The sequence below is a fragment of the Ammospiza caudacuta genome, chromosome 18, assembly GCF_027887145.1.
Source record: "Ammospiza caudacuta isolate bAmmCau1 chromosome 18, bAmmCau1.pri, whole genome shotgun sequence".
NCBI lineage: Eukaryota > Metazoa > Chordata > Aves > Passeriformes > Passerellidae > Ammospiza > Ammospiza caudacuta.
In genome coordinates this window covers 3,402,509-3,421,842 of record NC_080610.1, presented here as the reverse complement: position 1 = coordinate 3,421,842, position 19,334 = coordinate 3,402,509, and the positions used below count along the sequence as shown (strand labels likewise).

At 49.5% G+C, this 19,334-nt stretch overlaps 1 protein-coding gene across 2 annotated transcripts in view; it reads left to right on the top strand.

Moving 5' to 3' along the window:
• Window positions 1–19,334, top strand: part of NF2 (NF2, moesin-ezrin-radixin like (MERLIN) tumor suppressor) — a 47,950-nt gene that overhangs the window by 11,406 nt on the left and 17,210 nt on the right. For both annotated transcript variants that reach the window (XM_058816975.1, XM_058816974.1), the window contains exons 2-13: window positions 627–752; window positions 1,742–1,864; window positions 4,010–4,093; window positions 8,495–8,563; window positions 8,709–8,791; window positions 9,388–9,463; window positions 9,689–9,823; window positions 12,686–12,760; window positions 14,235–14,348; window positions 17,347–17,469; window positions 17,823–18,040; window positions 18,647–18,752. In XM_058816975.1, the coding sequence (XP_058672958.1) occupies window positions 627–752; window positions 1,742–1,864; window positions 4,010–4,093; window positions 8,495–8,563; window positions 8,709–8,791; window positions 9,388–9,463; window positions 9,689–9,823; window positions 12,686–12,760; window positions 14,235–14,348; window positions 17,347–17,469; window positions 17,823–18,040; window positions 18,647–18,752 (1,332 nt within the window). The remainder of the gene's footprint in view (window positions 1–626; window positions 753–1,741; window positions 1,865–4,009; window positions 4,094–8,494; window positions 8,564–8,708; window positions 8,792–9,387; window positions 9,464–9,688; window positions 9,824–12,685; window positions 12,761–14,234; window positions 14,349–17,346; window positions 17,470–17,822; window positions 18,041–18,646; window positions 18,753–19,334) is intronic.

Here is a 19,334-nt window from a genome sequence, read left to right as displayed (position 1 = left end):
CTTCTGTCACCAACATTTTCTGCAGAAAATGCAGTTTGACTCTATCAAAATGTGCTCCCAGAGAACTGCTGACTTCAGTGGTAAGGACGGGGATTTTGGAGCTCTTTTTTCCCTTCTATCCGTGCAGGGTCACTGGCTCTGGATGCTCCGTGCAGGGATTGTGTCACTGCTGATTTTGTGGCTCCTCTCTCTGACCCCCTGGTGCTGATGCTGGTGCTTGTGCAGACACATTAAAGCCACCAAGGGGCAGCTCAAAGGGGTTTTTATTCCCTGCTGGCAGCAGGCAGGAACCTAAACAGGTCAGGAGCCTAAACATGAGCTCAACAAGAGCCTAAATGAACCCTTAGTTTCCCAGGGCAAGAAACAGGGGCTTTACAGTGTCATTTTTTGGAAAAGGGGGGAAATCACATTTTAGTTTCCTACTGAGGGAGGAGCTGGTGATCTGCAGATGAGATCAGATGGAAAGAGATAACGTGTGCCTTCTTAGGGTGTTTTCATGTCTGTACCAAACACATTCACAAGGGTTTAAAGTTGACCTTGAGAGGTGAAAACTGTGCATTTGGGTGAACAGAGAGAAGTTCTGAAATCCACCTTTCTAACTCTGCTTCCTGTTTGCTCTCTGGCAGGTGAAGTGGAAAGGGAAGGACCTGTTTGATCTGGTGTGCAGGACCCTGGGGCTGCGGGAAACCTGGTTCTTTGGGCTGCAGTACACCATCAAGGACACGGTGGCTTGGCTCAAAATGGACAAAAAGGTTGGAACAAAGTTCACAAAATCCCAGAGTGGTTGGGGTTGAAGGGACCCTGAAGCTCATCTCATTCCAAACCCTCTCCATGGACAGGGATATTTCCCTTGAGAGGTTGTGTGGGATGACAAAGGAGAATGTCTTTTTGTCTGTGAATGCCTGGGGTTGTGTGGTGGGTGAGCTGGGGCAGATGCACCTAAATCCCATCTCTGTGATGTCTGGGGGTGTTAGACTGGGAAAAGCTGGCAGAGATGCCCAATCCCAGTATCTGTGCACACTGAATCCCCTGGAGACGTTTTGGGACCCAGCCATGCTGGGGTGCTGCACTTTGGGGTGACTGCAAAGCAAATGAAACCTAAAACTCCACAAAACCATCAGCAGAAAAGTGGAGTTGCCTCTTCTGTTGTTGAGAAATACAGAGAGCTTGGGAGGAGGAAAACCAGAGTGAAAAGGAGAAGGGGATGAGGGAGGAAATGCCCCCCAAATCTGAGGGGAGGGTTTTGGAGGTGTCAGGTGTGGCTTGCTGACATCCAAAGGATGTGACACTACAGCCAGGTGGTCATGGACACTGAGGGAGGCCTGGCTGTCTCACCTCTCAGGCTGAGGTTTTAAACCAGCATTCAACTGGGCAGTAGCAGAGCAAGGTGGTAAGAAACAGCAGTGAGATAAACTCAGAGCAGGGAAACAAGGAGAAGGTCGGGTGGTGGCGCAGCAGGATCCAGCATCTCTCTGCAAGTATCAGGAGAGGCAAGGAGCACGTGGCAGATCAGGATCAACCTTCACTGTCTCATTTCTCATGCTGTTTGTTTCTGCCTTTTTTTGTTCCCTTGCATCATTAGGAGTGTCAGAAATGTTTGTTTTCTTTTTTTAACTACGGTGTTTGAACTATTTAGGTCTGTTCTAAATGTCTAAAAGTGTCTGACAGAATATGTGCTCATCTGAACAGAAGGGAGCTGGGTCTTGCCTTGAGGAAACCAAATGGCTTTTGTATCCCACAGGTCCTGGATCATGATGTTCCCACAGAAGAGCCCAAAACTTTTCACTTCCTGGCCAAATTTTATCCTGAGAATGCAGAGGAGGAATTGGTCCAGGAAATCACCCAGCACCTGTTCTTCCTGCAGGTAGGAGTCCATACACTGCTATCCAACCTGAGGGAGAGGGAGCCAGGATGAGCAGAAGGTCCCAGGGTCAGAGAGTTGGTCTGCAGAGTGTGCTCCACATCCTTGTGTTCACACCTCTCCAAAGGGACTTGTCTAACAACAGAAGCTTCCTAAAATAGGTGAAGGATGGTTTTTATGGAGAAGCAGCTTGCCCAGACTGGCAGACCTCTGAACTGGCAGTCCAGAATGATGAGGTGATCCATTATATCCATGGGGGGTGGCTCAGGGACATGGATCTGGCAGCCAAGGGCTCGTGTCCCTCTGCAGGGTGTGGGATGAGCTGTGCTCAGGGGTGGCAGCTGCCTTTGGATGTGACAGCAGTGTTGTGTGGAGCAGGGAGTTGATCCTGCAGAGCAGAGTGCAGCCAGGACAGCAAAGTTCCCCTCCTTACCAAACAGCCTTCAGGTACCTGGGGCAGAACATCCCAGCAGCTCAGCTCTCTGGTGGAAAAACAGAGCAGAAGGAGAAACCTCACAGTCTCACCTGCTCCAGGAATTCCTGCCCTGCAGGAAAGCCTTTAGAAACTCTGCTGAACACATCTTGGTTGGGTCTTTTTATTTAAATTATTCTACAAAACTTTGTGTCCTGAGAAATCAGTTCAGCTGATGATGTGGCAGTGCTGCACGGCTGGTAACAAGGAGCTGCTATCACAGGAGCTCTCTTTCAGAGACATGATCAATTTTCTGCCACAAAATCCATTTTCTGACACATTCTTCCTCAGAAGAGTTGTGTCAAGCACAGTTAGAGGGAACAGAGCCCTCCTAGTCAGACTCCTGGGTATTCACTGGGATGTTTCAGCTGCTCTCTGGCTGTTAATTTGAAGATAAATTACAAAAATTTTTTTTTAAAGTCACTCATTCTTAGGTTTTTTACACCAAATTCAGGACAACCTGGATTTGGGAATACCTCTGTAGCCTGCAGGATGTCCTGCCCTTTCCAGGTGAGCCCAGCAGCCTCTTGATGCTCCTCACTCTTCCCAAGTCCATCTTTTTTCTCCAGAGCCAAAAGTGTTCTAAATGCAAAGTATTCCTGTTAATTTCCAAGCTCAGTCTCGTGCACTGGTGTCTCTGTAGGGTTATTTCTGAATGCCTCATTTGCCAGGAGCTTTATCCACAGTGAGGAAAAATGCTGTTGGCATCTTTGAGAAGGAAAATCAGAGAGGAAAAGCCATTCAAGCTGCATTTTCTAAATGCAGACCATGACTTTGCTGCTGGGATTTGTGTGCTGAGAGGAACCTGGGCTCCTGAATGCATTTGGGAAACAGGAGCACATCTAAGCTTGTAAACTCTCCTGTTTTTTATCTTGATGCAGCAGAATATCTGCTGTGATTATGTTGTACCCAACTTTGAGGACTCAAAGCACGTTATAAATTCAAATTGATGTTCCTGCATCTCCAACAATCCATTTAAGCCTCCCAGGAAATCGTCGGCTTTTTACATTTTTTTTCCCCTCCTATCTTTAATCAGGAAAATTAAGTGTGCCAACCCAAAACCTATGGAACATGACAGGTTTAATTTTTGAATGCACAGGAGGCAGGGGAGTGAAGCTGTGCCTTGGGGAGCTGCATGTTGGCTCTCCTGGGAGCTGCTGACAGCTCTGCCACAGAGGTGACCTGCAGCTCCCCGTGCTGGGATCCAAGGAATTGGCCTCCAGCACAGGTGGGCACTGACTCACAATGAGGCCTGAATGTCCCAGAGCAAAGCTTGCAGTGCTCAGAGACTGCTCTTTTATTTAGCAGCCTGGCTGGATGTCCTATCAATCCATGGCTTGTGCCTCAAGAGGTTTTATCGCTGTGTTTACATGCAAGGTTCTCCCCCCTCACACACCCCTTGCCTTTAGCAACAGGATAAAGCTGCTGTCATTTTCCACATATAAATTTAGCTCTTCTCACCAACCTGTCTGAGGAAGGTGGTCTGTGAAAGCCTGAGCCCTTCTGAGCCACCAGAGATTTCCTGGGTCTGGACTGTGATTAGTGTTAGGAAAATTGTTAACTCTGTGTGGTTGACAGCTCAAGTTAAAACAAACTGCAGCCATCTGCTGTGACAGTCATGCTCTGCTGTGCTCCACTAAACGTGTGCTGTCTGTCCTTTGCTGCTCTGTGTGCAGGTGAAGAAGCAAATTTTGGATGAGAAGATCTTCTGTCCTCCTGAAGCCTCTGTCCTGCTGGCCTCCTATGCTGTCCAAGCCAAGGTAGGCAGCAGGGGATGCTCCCAGGGCCTGCTGGGCTGGTCTTGATCCAGGTGCTCTGTGCTGGAGCCACTTCCTGGGGAAAGGGAAGGCAGGGAAAGCTGTGAAAGCTTGAGAAGTGAGAGGGCTACACCAGCACTGCTGCCTCCTCCACATGGCTGGTTCCTGGCTGCTTTCAGACATTGGATGGGTTTTTGATTTCTCTTTCCAGGACTCTTTAGCAAATGCTCAGCTCATGAGCTGCAGAGCCTGCTGGAGTGTGGCTTACTGTGGCTCACTTTTGAGCAGGTGAACTCCCTGAGCCTGAGTTTTTTTGGATCTCCTCCCTGCTTATGCCAGTGTAGCCAGAGGCAAACCAGCCGTGGGACTCCCAGCTCCACTGCTCCCTCAGAATACTTATATTGATAATGACTTTATTTCAGTGCTAGAGCTGCCACATCCATTTTATTGCACTGTGAAAGGGTTTTTCCTGGCTTCTCCCTTTATCTTGGGTTTGATCTTGGGTGTTTGGCCTCACCAGACAGAGGGACAAGTCAGTGTTCATTGAGTTCCTGTTGTTTCTCTGCTACATTCTGCTCTGGGCCCAGAGTGGGTGTGTTTTGCTGAGGATTTATTCCAGAGGACACTGTTTTCCAGTCTGGGGTGTGCAGCCTTGGACAGCTTGCCCAGGGCAGAGACTCCTGGGGTGGAGGGAGCAGCCCAGGTTTCATTGTTGCACTCAGGGACATAATTTCCCCCTGTGTATGCACAACATGTGCTGCTGCTCAGTTATCAGCTGCTGGAGCTCAGCCACAGTTTGGGTGTGCAAAGATCCTGTTTTGGGAGGGAGAGGAGCAACTGCAGTCTGGGTACAGCCCAGCCACGTTGTCTCTGCATCTCCTGCTGGTTCTGACTCTGGGTGGGATTTTGGGAGGGTTTGGCTCACAGGACCACAGGCAGGTGGCCATGCCCTGGTTCTGGCAAGTCCAGCTGCCCTTGAGGAGCCTGGCTGTGGAGAGGTTTAGGAGGAGCAGCTCTGTCTTTGCTGGCAATGCAGGAGAGGGGGTTTGGCTCTGTTGCAGAAGAGAGGCCTGATCCAGGTTGTTTTTCCCTTTGGCCATGTAATTTTCTCATAAGCCTTCAGCTCACACTCTGAGTAGAGCCCTGGGTACCATGTTCTTTGATGGGGTTAGAATTTACAAGAAATTGGTGTTTTCCCCTCATAATCAGAGTATTGATGAAACCATGTTTTGTTCAAGAGACTCATCAGCTGGGCAAAGAAAAGTTGCTTTTAGAAATGTTTATGTTTGTGTGAAACATTCATCACTCTTATTAGAGTGCATGAGTAAACACTTCCTTGGCTTTCCTTCCATTGACCTGAGCTGAGGATATGTAGGGAATGACTTTTCTGGCTGCCAGAATGAATAAATGTTGTGTAAATATTGAGCTCTGTTACCTCATGGCCAGGACAGCTCCTTGGGTACAGGCTGTGCCTTGGTGCAGGTGAGTTGTGCCCTCCCCTTTGTCCCCCTGGCACCTTGAGTGTCCTGGGGCACTGGGAGGAGCTCACATGGAGTCAGGGCAGTTCTGACCATGCTGAGATCAGAAGGTGGAGCAGGGATGGCTTTTCTGCTTTTCACTAAAGGATTTTCTTCAGACATCCCTTTCCTTGCTGCCCTTCCAGCCTGGGATTCCCCTCCTCTTTCACTCCCAGCAAAGGTGAAAGCTGAAAGCACATCTTTATAGAGAACTGGGAAGAAGGATGTTGCAGGTCATCTCCTTCCAGTTGAATAGGATAATGATGTCCTTCCTGGGCAAGAAAGCAGGCACAGAGTGCAGTAATTTCACTAATAACTTGCTGATTTGCATGATTAGGGGCATAATAGCCTGACACAGCAGTGTGTGCATCCAGCAGCCACTTATTGACAGCCAGGTGCTGCTGGTCCATCCACCCCAACCTGAGACAGCAAAGGAAACAGGGGGGTCATAAAAATAACAGCTTATTTATTTCTCTCTCATTGTGTTCATTTGGGGAATTACTATGTGCTTTCCTCTCCAGCCCTGTTCAAACCACCCACGTGCCTTTCAGAGGTTGGAGGTGGTTCAGGTTTTAAATAGCTGGGAAAGACGTGGGATCAACTGGAAAAAAAATGGGAACATCCAGGAGGTTCTTCTATTTTTTGCCCCTTAAATGCAGGTCGCTGGTGTGCTGCAACTCTCTCAGCACTTCAGATCTTGTAGCACAGCAAACAGCTCTTTAATTATTATTGTTTTTCCCCAAAACAAGCAATACTTGGTGTTAATTTGTAGCTGAGCGTGCCTGTGTTTATCCAACAGTCTAAGCTGGGTGTATGAATGTGGTAAAGGCAATTCCATGCCCAATCATGAATATTAATCATACAGTTCAATTAACAAGAGCTGAAATTCCATGACAGTTTGAAAGTAATGGTTTAATTGAAAAGGCCTTTAGAAAGTACATTTGCAAAATCATTTGAGCCAACAAATTCTGCAATACTTAAGCCATTTGTTGATTTTTGACTTGTGAATAATTAATGTTCTCATCCAGACTCCCCTCTCAGTACAAATATTCCTCTGGGACACGGCAGTATTTTTTAGCACATGAAAAGTCACATAATCCATACTTAGTCTTAGACTTCCACAGAAGATCACAACAGAAAATAATCATGTTAATCCTATTTACTATTATTTTCATCACCTAAAAATTATTTACTTGCTGCCTGTCCAAAGTTGTTGGAGTTGCTTCCTTCACCAGTGCCACGTTTTTAGTGCTGCTTCCTTTGGAGGGAGGCTCAGGGGCCGTGTACCTGCAGAGTGCTGCATCCTGAGGAGCTCCAAGACCTTGGAAGGCAGAGAGTTGCCCCCACTCTTGGATGAAATCCGGGCTGGTTTTGTTCTATTAATTGAAGTCTGAGTCAGTGTTGGTTGTTGTTCCATGCTCCCTTTGCATCTGCATTGGCTCCAAATCAATATTTGTGTCTTTAATCCCCACGTGTTGTCTCCCAAGCGCAGAGGTGGGATGTGTGTAGACTTTTGATGCTGAGCTCTGGTTTTGGTGCGCGGTGTGAAGGTCCTGGCACAAAAAGAAGGCTGAGAGGAAAAGCCTCCTGACTTGCTGTATGACCACCAAGTGCCTCTTGGTCTTGTGTTTAAAAATTGTCACCATTTGCATTTCCTGGGTGAAGGTTGCTCAGAAGAGCAGGGAGGGAAGGGCTGCCCCACTTGCAAATGAGTGGCTGGAGCAAACGGCGCTGTGCTCGTGCACTCGGGCGCTGTCACCTCTGTCACTGCAGAAGTCCTGGTTGCCAGGTGAAGGAAGTGTGGAAGTCACAGCACTCCGTGTACGTGCCTCACATGCTTTGTTCCTCTCCCTGAATTTGCTGGGCTGCTGGAGGAGCCGTTTTGCAGCGTTTTCCTGCCCTCTGAGGCCGTGCAGGAGGTAAATTCATTTTCACATGCACCGCAGGGACACAGGGCTCTTCAATCTGTTAATAAGCAGTTTTCTTTCTCAGTCACTTTATATGCTGCTCAAAGAGATGTAAATCTAAACAAATACCAGTAATTAGTGGATGTGCTTAACAAATCTGAATTGGATTCCATGACCCAGTTGAGCAACAGACCCTCTGACAGAAGAGCCACCACCTGCCTGAGAGGAATCTGTCAAACTCCTCTAATTTTTTTGATTTTTATTCATTAGGGTGGTGAGCAGCGACAGAGGAACTGCCATCTGCCTAACCTGGATCACTGCTATCTGTCAGTTTTTGGGGACAGGTCTTTCTCCATGTCTTATTTCCTTGTTCCAATACCTGTGGAACTGCAAGGACCTCTCAGTCTATAGTCTTGCCCTGCATTGGGGGAAATGTTAATTAGGGCATGATAATGAGGATAGAATAGAATAGAATAGAATAGAATAGAATAGAATAGAATAGAATAGAATAGAATAGAATAGAATAGAATAGAATAGACAACGATCATCTAGTCCAGCTGGACTGATGGAGGACATCAACTGGTGATGGTCATCGGCTGAAGTTGTGGCAAGTGGTGGAGTCACCATCCCTGGAAGTGTTCAAAAACTGAGCAAATGTGGCTCTTGGGGACTTTAGGGGTGTTCAGTCACTTGATCTTGGAGACCTTTTCCAACCTTAATGATTCTGTGATGGTGGGAAGTTTTGTTCTGCTCCCAGCTCTGCTGCTTGAGTAGAAGGAAGCTCTTTGTCTCTATTAGCTATGAAATTACAAAGAAACCCAGGTTATTCCCCTCAGAGAGCAGCAGGCTCTGTGCTCGTGGGGTGAAGGGGTGAGCAGGCCATGTTTGCTGTCTCTCAGGGCTGGCTGTGAGGGGGTGAAGAGTTTTACTTGCCCTTGTTGTTAACGTGGAGTGTGTGTGGTGTCTGTGCTTCTCCCCAGTACGGTGACTACGATCCCAACGTGCACAAGAGAGGCTTCCTGGCACAGGAGGAGCTGCTTCCCAAGCGGGTACGGAGCTCAGCAGCATCAGGGAGTCAGTGTCCAAGCTGTCCTGAGGCTGGACGTGCTGCTGGGAGCTGTCTTGGTGTTTCTGGCTTTCTTGCTGAGCCAGGAGCAGCACTGTGACCTGATGTCTGTCTCCCACCTATGCCAGGTAATAAACCTGTACCAGATGACTCCAGAGATGTGGGAGGAAAGGATAACAGCCTGGTACGCAGAGCACCGGGGCAGAGCCAGGTGAGCTTGTGCTGCTGGGCTGGGTCAGGGCCAATCCCCTCCCCTGGAGAGTCACCAGGCTTTGGGAACTTGGGCAGGCACTGGGTGAGCTCTGCCAGCAGGTTAATCCCAGCACATCTCTGCAGAAGCCTGGGGGGGAGCTCAAAGCTTTTGTTGATGGCTCTGCTTGTACCTTAGTCATTGTTGGGGCCTTAGGAATGATGCAAAGTAAGGACTCACCTGCATCAGGGATCTGGGAGAAGAAATAGAAATTCAAACCCTGTGGCTGCCTCAGGTGGCAAAATGCTCCTTTTGGGGGATAAACATAAAGCCATGGATCTGAAACGGTGGCATCCCAGCCAGGGATTTCCTATTTATGCTGAAGGGATTGGGAGGTGAACAAAGCCATGCCTGGAGTGCTGCATCTCAGCAGCCACTCAGATGCTGGCAACTGCAGAGAGAGATTTGCTCTTGGACTTTATTGATCCTGCCAGCAAAGACAGGATTGACCTGTGTGATAGAGACAGTCCAAGCTTTAAAGCCTGGTAAGTGCTTAGGATCAGCAGGAGCAGCCATGTCCCTCTCTGATCCTCCCAAACACTGTTCCTGCCTGACAGAGATGAAGCTGAAATGGAGTATCTGAAGATAGCCCAGGACCTGGAAATGTACGGCGTGAACTACTTTGCCATCAGGGTGAGTTGGGTGGGCTGGGGGTCCTGTTTTCCTGCCAGGGTAATCTCCATGTCCTGGAGAGCCAGGAGAGCTGGGAGGTGACATTTGGGGACCCCACTGGTGCTGAGGGGAGGCAGCAGCTCCTGGTGCCCAGTGCTGGGTCACTGCTCGGGGCTGGCTGAGGAGGGGACGCTGGTTCACGTCTGACCCTCCCACTGATTTCTGCTCTTCCCTTTCCTCCTGCAGAATAAAAAGGGCACAGAGCTGCTCCTTGGAGTTGATGCCTTGGGTCTGCACATTTATGACCCAGACAACAGGTTGACCCCTAAAATCTCCTTCCCATGGAACGAGATCCGGAATATCTCCTACAGTGATAAAGAGGTATGGATGTGTCCCACCTCCTCCCTGAGAGCAGTAAGAATACAACTGGGATTTAAAATGATTTCTTTTCACTTCTCTGTCTGCTGTGCTTGCTCTCACCAGCTTAACTAAGGGCAGCTCAACTCCTCCAGCTGAAACCTTAATCCAAGCCTTCCTGAAATTGTGCAGGAGTGGGCGTGCAAGGGGTCACTGGGGAGCTGGTTCTCCTCTTTGGTTTCAAACCTTCTATGTAATAATCTTTTCAAAAACCCAAAATTGCTGTTGATGTTCTTAGCCCAAATACCAGAGTTCAGAAGTTAAAATCTCTTCTTTACTGCATATATTACAGTATTTATTACTGTGGATGTATTCTGTATTATGGAATACAGGGAGATGTATTCCTGGGGAGAAGAGCTCTTGCCATCTCATTACATCATCTTGGGTTTCAGGCTGCTGGGCTTGGCATAGCAGCTGGAATCTTTTTAGGAAGTTGAGCAATTTAAGCCCTCTGTTAGATAGTTATTTATTAAATCCAGAGTCTAAATCTGGGTCTTTGGGATTGTTGGCCCCCAAACCTAATTGAGAACAGAAGTGCAATTGGCTGAGGAGAGGGGACTGAGCAGCTCCATTTTAAGTCTGAGAGAGCTGCTCAAAGAAACCAGCTGCCTTCATGGTAAGGAAGAGAATTAACTTCTTAATTAAAAATGGTTTTCTAATCTAAACATGATATTGATCAGGGGAGCAGCTAAAGGTTTCTCATCAGCTGCGTTTATTGCATGTCTTGTGAAGTTTCATAAGCAGTAAATCCGTGCTGGAATTGTCTCCACTTGCTTTACTCCTTAAAGAGCTTCAGGACTCTGCAGAAAGCCCAGCACTGAGTGACTTGCAGAGCTTCCCTGCCTGTCACACAGCAGTGGGAGCTCCCCAGAATGCAGGGACTGACCCCTGCATAGGCAGCCTTGCCACAGGGCTGTGTCAGAGCTGTCTCCAGGGGTAGGATGGATCCCTTCCATCAGCTCAATCATCAGGTGCCCACGAGCAGGCCTGACCTGATGCAAACAGGGCCAATAGCTGGGAGCAGCAGCTCTGCTGGCAGCACACTGGGGGTTATCCCTCCTAACAAAGATTGACTGACTGTTCACACAGAGCTGGAACTCCTCTCCCAGCACATTCCTGCTGCTGCTCTCAGTGACTGCTGGGGGCCCTGCTGGAGCTCAAATCCAGGGATATTCATGCACGTCTGCTTTTGTGAAAGTCTTAAAAGATAGGCTCTTAAACTGCCAGAGCAAGGCAGTGCCAGGACAGGGCCCTTTGCAGGCAGGGCTGTGTATTGACAGATCTCCCACTCTAATGGACACACTCTGTCTGCTCCAGCTCCTCAGCCCGTTATTTCTGTAGTGTGTGGGGGAGTGATGGAATATGTGCATGTCTCCTAAAAAATGCCATCTTGCAGAGCACTCCATCTCTTCAAGTACCCTTTTGATAGTGCAGAGGCTTCTCTCCATCCAAGGGCTGCATTACCAAAGCCCTTGAGGGATTTGTGCCACCACTGGGCTCTCTGTGGGAGAGCTGTGGAGAGGGTGAAGCCAGGCCATGGGTAGGGCTGGCTGGTTGGTACATGGACTGTAAACACAACTTAGAGCCAGGGAATAACAGTCTGAATTGTGGGGAAATCTTAAGACATCCTCTTTGAATTGTGGGACAATCTGAGTTCTGGAGAAGGAAATGCATGGAAAATTCTTCTGGGGAGCTCTTGTGAGTGGAAGTGTCAGGGGAAGGGTGGCAGCTCCTTGCTGTGTTCCTGATGCAGCTCTCCTGCCTTTTAACTCCCTGACAGGAGAGTGCAGCCAGCTGGGAGTTGAGCTCTTCTCCCAGGTAAAAAGTGACAGGATGAGATGACACAGCCTCGAGTTGTGCCAGGGAAGGTTTAAGATGGATATTAGGGAAAAATCCTTCATTAAAGGGCTGTCAAACCCTGGCCCAGACTTCCAAGGAAAGTGTTCAGAACTCTTGTGGATGTGGCACCTGGGGACAGGGTTTGAGGGTGAGCATAGTGCTGTTGGGTTGACACCTGAATTTTAGGATCTTGGAGGGCTTTTCCAACCTTAATGATTCCGTGGTGCTGTGTGATGGTGTTCACAGGGGTCTGAGGATGAGGGAAGAGATGAGGATCTGACTCCATGGTTCAGAAGGCTTGATTTATTATTTTATGATACATATTACATTAAAACTATACTAAAAGAATAGAAGAAAGGATTTCATCAGAAGGCTAGTTAAGAATAGAATAGCAAAGAATGAAAACAAAGGTTTGTGGCTCAAACTCTCTCTCCGAGCCATCTGACTGTGATTGGCCATTAATTAGAAACAACCCCATGAGACCAATCACAGATGCACCTGTTGCATTCCACAGCAGCAGATAACCATTGTTTACATTTTGTTCCTGAGGCCTTTCAGCTTCTCAGGAGGAAAAATCCTAAGGAAAGGATTTTTCATAAAAGATGTCTAGGACATGCTGAGCTGGTTCTTCCTTTGGAAGCATGCTGAGTGCCTGCTGTGGTTTCTGTGTTCCCTGCAGCTCCCAGGAGAGCAGCACCTTGCCTGGGGAGGTGCTGAGCTGAACCCCCACCCCTGCAGGGTTCTCTCAGAGGACACCAGCTCCTGTGGCCCCCATGTTTTCCTGGCAGGAGGAACAGTTGTCTCCTTGGCTGCTTTTGATGCGAGTCCTCTTGCTTGGCTCAGAGCCACGGGGCCGGCTCTGAGCCGTGTGTCTGACCCTGCTGACCTGCTCTGAGCCAGAGCTTTCAGGAAGAATTTTATAGCTGCCTTTTTATTAAATGCACCACTCTCTGATAACTCTCTCCCTCTTTATTTTTTCCTTTTCAGTTTACGATTAAGCCATTGGACAAAAAGATTGATGTTTTTAAATTCAATTCATCAAAGCTGCGTGTGAATAAGCTGGTAAGTGCACAGACAGGCTTTTTTCACTGCCTGCAGCAGTGGGTTCTGCAGAGAGTGTGACACAACCAGCTTTTGGGGCTTTTCCTTTGAGAGGGAGCTGCTGCTGGGTGGTTGTGATGGGGTGCAGCAGTTTCTGCTCACTGAAGGAGAGAAGGGAGAGACTCAAGACAAGCTGTTCTACAGAACCTCTCCCCCTCCCCTGTTTTTGTGCTCCCTTTTGGAGCTCTTGGCTTTCAGCTGACCTAAATAGTGGAAGCACTTAGTAAATAAAACTCCCAGCTTTGCTCAGTTCCTCTTTCTCCCCATGTGGATCTTTCCCATTCTGCCCTGTGTCATAGCTTTCCCTGTTTTGGGAGGCACATTTACCAGAGTCCTGGCTTTTTACCCTCTGAGGACTGTCCTTGGACAAAGATGGGCTGCATTGAGCTGTCCACGTTGGAGACCAGCTTTAGCTGATGTTCTGGATTTGAATCTGTAGTTAGGTCACACAGGTACCTTTGCTGTCCTGTTGTTGGCTGTGCTTTGTATTCCATAGGAAATGGGGCTTCCTCATTCCCTGCAGCATCAGGTTCATAGTGCTGAAATCTTCAGAGAAATCATTTGTGACTTGGGTTGTGGCTGCCCCATCCCTGAAAGTGTCCCAGGCCAGATTGGATGGGGCTTAGAGCACCCTGATATAGTGGGATGTGTCCCTGCCCATGGCAGGGGTGGCACTGCATGATCTTAAAGGTCTCTTCCAACTCCAACCATTTCATGATTCTTGTGATCTTATGAAATGGAAGAAGAGCATGTAAATCAGTCCTTTAGAAAAGAATCCAAATTTAGAACCCTGCTTTTATTGCTAAAAAAATCTTTTCACTCCTCTGTGTGCCCACCTTGTGCTAACCCTCCTCTAGCACTGCCACCTCCCTGGTCCTCACCAGAGAGAGAACCACAGTGGGGCTCAAATCCCTTCAGCAAAGGCATCAAGAGATGCCCAAGCAAGTTTTGGATAAGCCCTCTGTTTGTCCAAATGGAAAGTGGTTTTCGTTTTTTTTTTTCCCTTTTAATTTATTTTTTAATCTCAGTGCCTTAAACATACACTGGGGAGAAGGTGCAAGTTCATCTTGAGCCTAAAGAAAGGTGGCAGTGAGAACCAGGGAACCAGGCAGAGCTGTAGAAATTTTTATTTCATTATTTGGCCTCTTGCCTTTTTAGAGTGGGTGTGAAACAACACCCGTGCTGTGCTGGAGGCACAGAAATTGGTGTCTGCAAAGAGCTGCTGTACCCAGGAGCTGAGGTTTGGTGTGGGACCTGGCTCCCTGCCCCTCCTACAGCTGTGAGAGCTCCCAGGGTTGGAGCTCAGTGGGTGGAAGCACTAACAAGCACCAAATCAAAGCAATTCTAGTGGTTTTGTGTGTCAAGAATACAAACCACCTCATTGCCATCACGCGTGCAGCTGTGTCTCTCTGCTCTTCACTCCTGACTGCAACAGATCCTTCAGCTGTGCATTGGGAACCACGACCTCTTCATGAGGAGGAGGAAGGCAGACTCGTTGGAGGTGCAGCAGATGAAGGCACAGGCCAGGGAGGAGAAGGCCAGGAAGCAGGTGAGCCACATATCCCATAACCAGTGAGCCATAATCAGAAATGCAGATGGGCTTGGGAAGAACAGGTCTCTGGAATGGCTTCAGAGCAGCTTTGAGGGAAGGTCCAGCTGAACATTTTTAGTGGCCTGCTCCCAGCTCTCCAGCCATCTCAGCTTGGCTCTGCAGGTTGGTGGCAGCCTGAGTCCGGCCCCCAATTTGGGAACAAAACCGAGAGGACGGGAGGGAAGAGCTGCCCCGGGTGTCTACAAGAGCGTGGCAGGCCATGTGTTGGGACAGTTGATTAATCAGGGGCTGTGAGGAGGAGCTGTGCTCTGCTGTGGCTCTTTGGCTCATTTCTAATTGCAGGGTGATGGAATGCACAGGCTGTGCAGCCTGGAATGCTAATTCCACCCCGGCCTCTCTCCGTGCCGCGGGTCAGCCCGGGCGGCCGGCGCGGCGGAGGCAGCGGCGTGGAGCCCACGAGCAGAGATCAGCAAATTGAATTGTATGAATCATTGTTTGCTGCTCGTAGACCTTTTCTACTCACTGAAACCCACACAGCTAATCTGAGCACTGGTGCTCGGAATATAAATGGCCCCTTTGGCAGGGAAGCCACTAGAGAGGAGGAGAAGCCAGAGCAGTCACTGCACCCAGCAGGGGCTTGTGCTCATGGGTCTGGGTGTTACTGGGTTTGAGTGTAGCCACAGAGGTGCTTGTGTGGGGTGGAGGTGCTCAGCTGGCCTGGAAATGGGACATGGTTTGTCCTTCAGGCACCTCTCTCAATCCTTGTGTGATGCTGAGGTGCTCAGCCAGGCTGAAGGTAGGACATATCTTGTTCTTCAGGCACCTCTCTCAATCCTTGTGTGGTGCTGAGGTGCTCAGCCAGGCTGAAGGTAGGACATATCTTGTTCTTCAGGCACCTCTTGGTGTTTGTGTTGTGCTGAGGTGCTCAGCCAGCCTGGAAATGGGATGTGTCTTGTCCTTCATGTACCTCCCAAGGTGCTTGTGTGGTGCTGAGGTGCTCAGCTGGGCTGGAGGTGGGATGTGACTTGTCCTTCAGGCACCTCCTGAGGCAGTTTTCCTTCATGTAGCTCGTGGAGTAGCAGGAGAGGTCTGGACTTGAGTTGCTACAAGCTCCACTGGGGAAGAGGGACTTTGTGCTTCCCACAGGGATTCCTCTGGCCAGTGAGGAGTTGGCACTGTAGAACCATTGAGGTTGGAAAAGCACTCTAAGGCCTCCAACTATCAACCCTTCACCACTGTGTTCCCTCAGCCACGTCCTTAGTGGAGCAGAAGGTCCTTGGAAGGAGCAGCATGGTGTCCAAGTGCTGACAGCCTCAGGAATGGGTGGTCAGGCATTGGGGTGGGCTGCCCAGGGAAGTGGTGAAGTCACCATCCCTGGAGGAGTTCAGAAGTGCATGTGGCACTCAAGGATATGGCTTTGTGGAGTACACAGTGGTGCTGGGATAATGCTTGTGCTTGGGCTCAGAGGGCTTTTCCAACCTGAACAATTCCATGAATCTTTAAGTTTTACAATGTGTGAGTTTTGATGTGTTTGGATGACACCACACCCAAGATCCTGTGCTTGTTTGGCTGCTGGAAGAGATGAGGGCTCTGGGAGGGAGCAGCAGCTTATGGCTCCAGTGAGCTCCCAATTCCAGAGCACTTGGGCTCCATGGGAGAGGTCAGGCTCCTGTGTGGGCTGGCTGTCCTGTCCTGAGCAAGCCACTGTGCTGTCTGCCCTGCTCCCTACTCCCCAGAATCCACAGTCATTTACTGGTTTCAAATAGTCCTTTTAGATCAGGAATTCTTGTTAATGGGAGTCCTGAGCGGGATGCAGATCATAATGATAATTAATGAGGGGAACCTTTAATGGAAGGAAGCAGAACGGTTGGAACAGTGGGCGTCCCGCTTTCAGAGCACAGCTGGTGTCCAAGGAGTAGAGAAATGTGGCTTGTCTCACTTCCTTCCCTTATTAAACCCAGCAGGTCTCCTGTCCTGGCTGCAGCGTGGATATTTATAATGCCCCATCCCTGTGGGACTGGAGGAATTAAACTCAGTGTGTTAATTAGCCCAATGACTCCCTTGGGCTCTTGGCTAGTGAAGAGGCAGTCCCTGGGCACAACAATCCTCTCAGCATCTTCTGGGAAGAGCTGGCAGGTCCTAATGGCTTGAATCTTCTCCTCCTGGAGAAGCATTGCTGTACCCTGCAAACAGAGAGGGTTTGTTTTATCCAGAAATTGCCAGAGGTGGTTGCACTCTGTGTGACCTCCCTCTGAAGGAATGGAAGTGAAGGTTCCAGGATGCTGGGTTGGATATCTGATCAAAAGGAGCAGCTATCCTTGTCCTTCAGCCTCCTGCCATGTGCTTCACTGTTTGGGAGATGCCCTCAGACTGTCCTTAAGCCCAGCCCTGCTGTAGGAAACTCCAGAGAGTTAAGCTGGAGATCTTGAGACCCACTTGCCCTGGTCTGGCCTGTGACTCAGCCTAGGAGGGCGCTGTCTGGGGACATTGTCACCTGCAGGCAGCTCCTGTGGCCATGCTGTGAGTGACAGCCTGAGCAGAGGATGGGAATTGTCTCAGGACGGGCACTTAGCAAGGGAGCATCAAACAGGCTGCCAGGGCAGGGGTGGAATCACCATCCCTGAAAGGGTTAAAAGAACATGTGGATGTGGCACTTGGGGACATAGGTTAGGTGTGGCCTTGGCTGTGCTAAGAGAACAGCTGGACTTGATGATCTTGGAGGTCATTTCCAACCTAAGTGATGCCATGATTCTGTTTTTTGGTCAGGTCACCCCAGTCCAGGGATGTTCCCATTGTCACTAAGCAGAGAGGAGGCAGCAGTGCTCTGACCTCACCTGGGACTCTTTCTCATCCATGGAAAACCTTCCTCATGTGTTTTCTTCTCCTCACTTTCCCCAATCCCTTTTTCCTGACCTCACCTGTGACTCTTTCTCATCCATGGAAAACCTTCCTCATGTGTGTTTTTCTCCTCAATTTCACCAATCCCTTTTCCCAGATGGAGCGACAGTGCCTGGCACGAGAGAAGCAAATGAGAGAAGATGCTGAGAGGACCAGGGATGAGCTGGAGAGGAGGCTGATGCAGCTGAAGGAGGAGGCAACCATGGCCAACGAGGCTCTGGTAGGTCCCTGGGAGGCCATTTCCCAAGCACTGCAGCTGCTCCTCACTCTTTCCACTGCAGAAGCGTTTTTGTAAGTGCTCTATGACTGCCCTAACTCCCAAACTGCTGCCAGTGGCCAGTGAGCAGCAGGCTGGATGGAGCCATTTCATCCTGCTGGGCTGCTTGGGAGGAGCACAAAGAGGATGATTTGGGACAGAGCCTGGGCACATCCCAGCCTTGGCGGCCTTCAGGGAAGGGAGGGATTCTGTGGAGCGTGTCGGAGGCAGCAGCTCGGGGCCCTGCTCCAGGGGCTGTGGGCACATTTGGGGACACATTGGCTGTGCTTAATGGCTTTGTGTCCTGCAATTGTCAGATGAGGTCGGAGGAGACGGCGGATCTGCTGGCGGAGAAGGCGCAGATCACGGAGGAGGAGGCCAAGCTGCTGGCTCAGAAGGCGGCCGAGGCCGAGCAGGAGATGCAGCGCATCAAGGCCACGGCCATCCGCACCGAGGAGGAGAAGAGGCTGATGGAGCAGAAGGTGCTGGAGGCAGAGATGTTGGCACTGAAAATGGCCGAGGAGTCAGAGAGGAGGTCAGAGGGTACAACCTTGCAGCTGCTTCTGCTTTGCTTCCCATCCCCTTCAAGTTATCCCTCTGAGTTAATCCTCCCTCAGCTTCCCACGTGTGTTCAACAGCAAATGGCTCTTTGGCCCAGATGGTTTCCCTCTCCAAAAGCCAGCTCTGCTTTTGGGGGCTTTCTGCAACCCTCCCCTGCTTTCCCCAATGTTAATAACACCTGGGAGTTGTTCTTCCTCTGGATGGTAGCTCTAAATTCCCTTTTTTCTCCTTACTCCTTTACTTATCTCTCAGTTGTTCAATTCTCCTTTCCAGCCATGAGGTCTGTTCCAGGTTAGCCTTGAGCAGAGACTTTGCTCTTTGTTAAAACTGGTGTTTCCATCCTCCTGATACCCAAGCCCAGGTCCCATGGTGAATGTGGCAATGAGCAAGTAAAAGATCAGCCTTGTTTCCTTCCAGCTGATTACTCCTCTCTGTCTGAGAGCCTGCTGGCTGTCAGCCCTTCTGCTCGGATGAACTCAGCCCTTCTCTGTCTCTTCTTGCCTATTCCACACTGTGATCCTGCTTCTCCATCCTCTCATTGCTGCAGCCTGACATTTGCTGTTCCTGTTGGTCCTTGCAGGGCAAAGGAGGCTGATCAGCTCAAGCAGGACCTGCAGGAGGCTCGCGAGTCGGAGCGCAGAGCCAAGCAGAAGCTCCTGGAGATCACCAGCAAGTCTTCCTACACAGTAAGAGAGATCTGTGTTGTAATTCCCAGTTCCCTGCCCTCCTGTGTAGCCTGGAGGAGCCTCCTTCTCCATCCCAATCATGGAGGGGGCTGAGCTGTCTCTTGGCTGCTCAGAAATCCTGAGCAGTGCTTGCCCTTTTCATCCCTGTATCTCATCCAGCACAACTTCACTATGCTCTTTTTTTTTTCCACCCACCTCTTGCTACGAGAGCAAAGGAGCTGCTGGTGAAATTAAAGCAGCAAATTTTAAACCAATTTAGCAGCCGTGTCAGAGGCACTTTGCCAGCACGTGTGGAGTGCACCAGCTTAGCCATAACCTTTAAAATAGGGTTAAATTTACCCTTATTCTTGTTAGGTGGGATAAACACTGTTCAGAACCTGGGAATTCATTCTTTGGGCATAAACTGGACCTTCATGTGCTGGAAAAAAACTAACTTGAAGGGAGATTATTCCATAATTGTCCATTAAGAGGATTTCACACCTTCCTCTGAAGCATCTGCTCCCTGTTCCTGCTGGGCACTGAAAAGCCAGACTGGATGACCAATGCTCTGACTTGTCTAGCAGTTCTTTTCCTCTGCTTCCC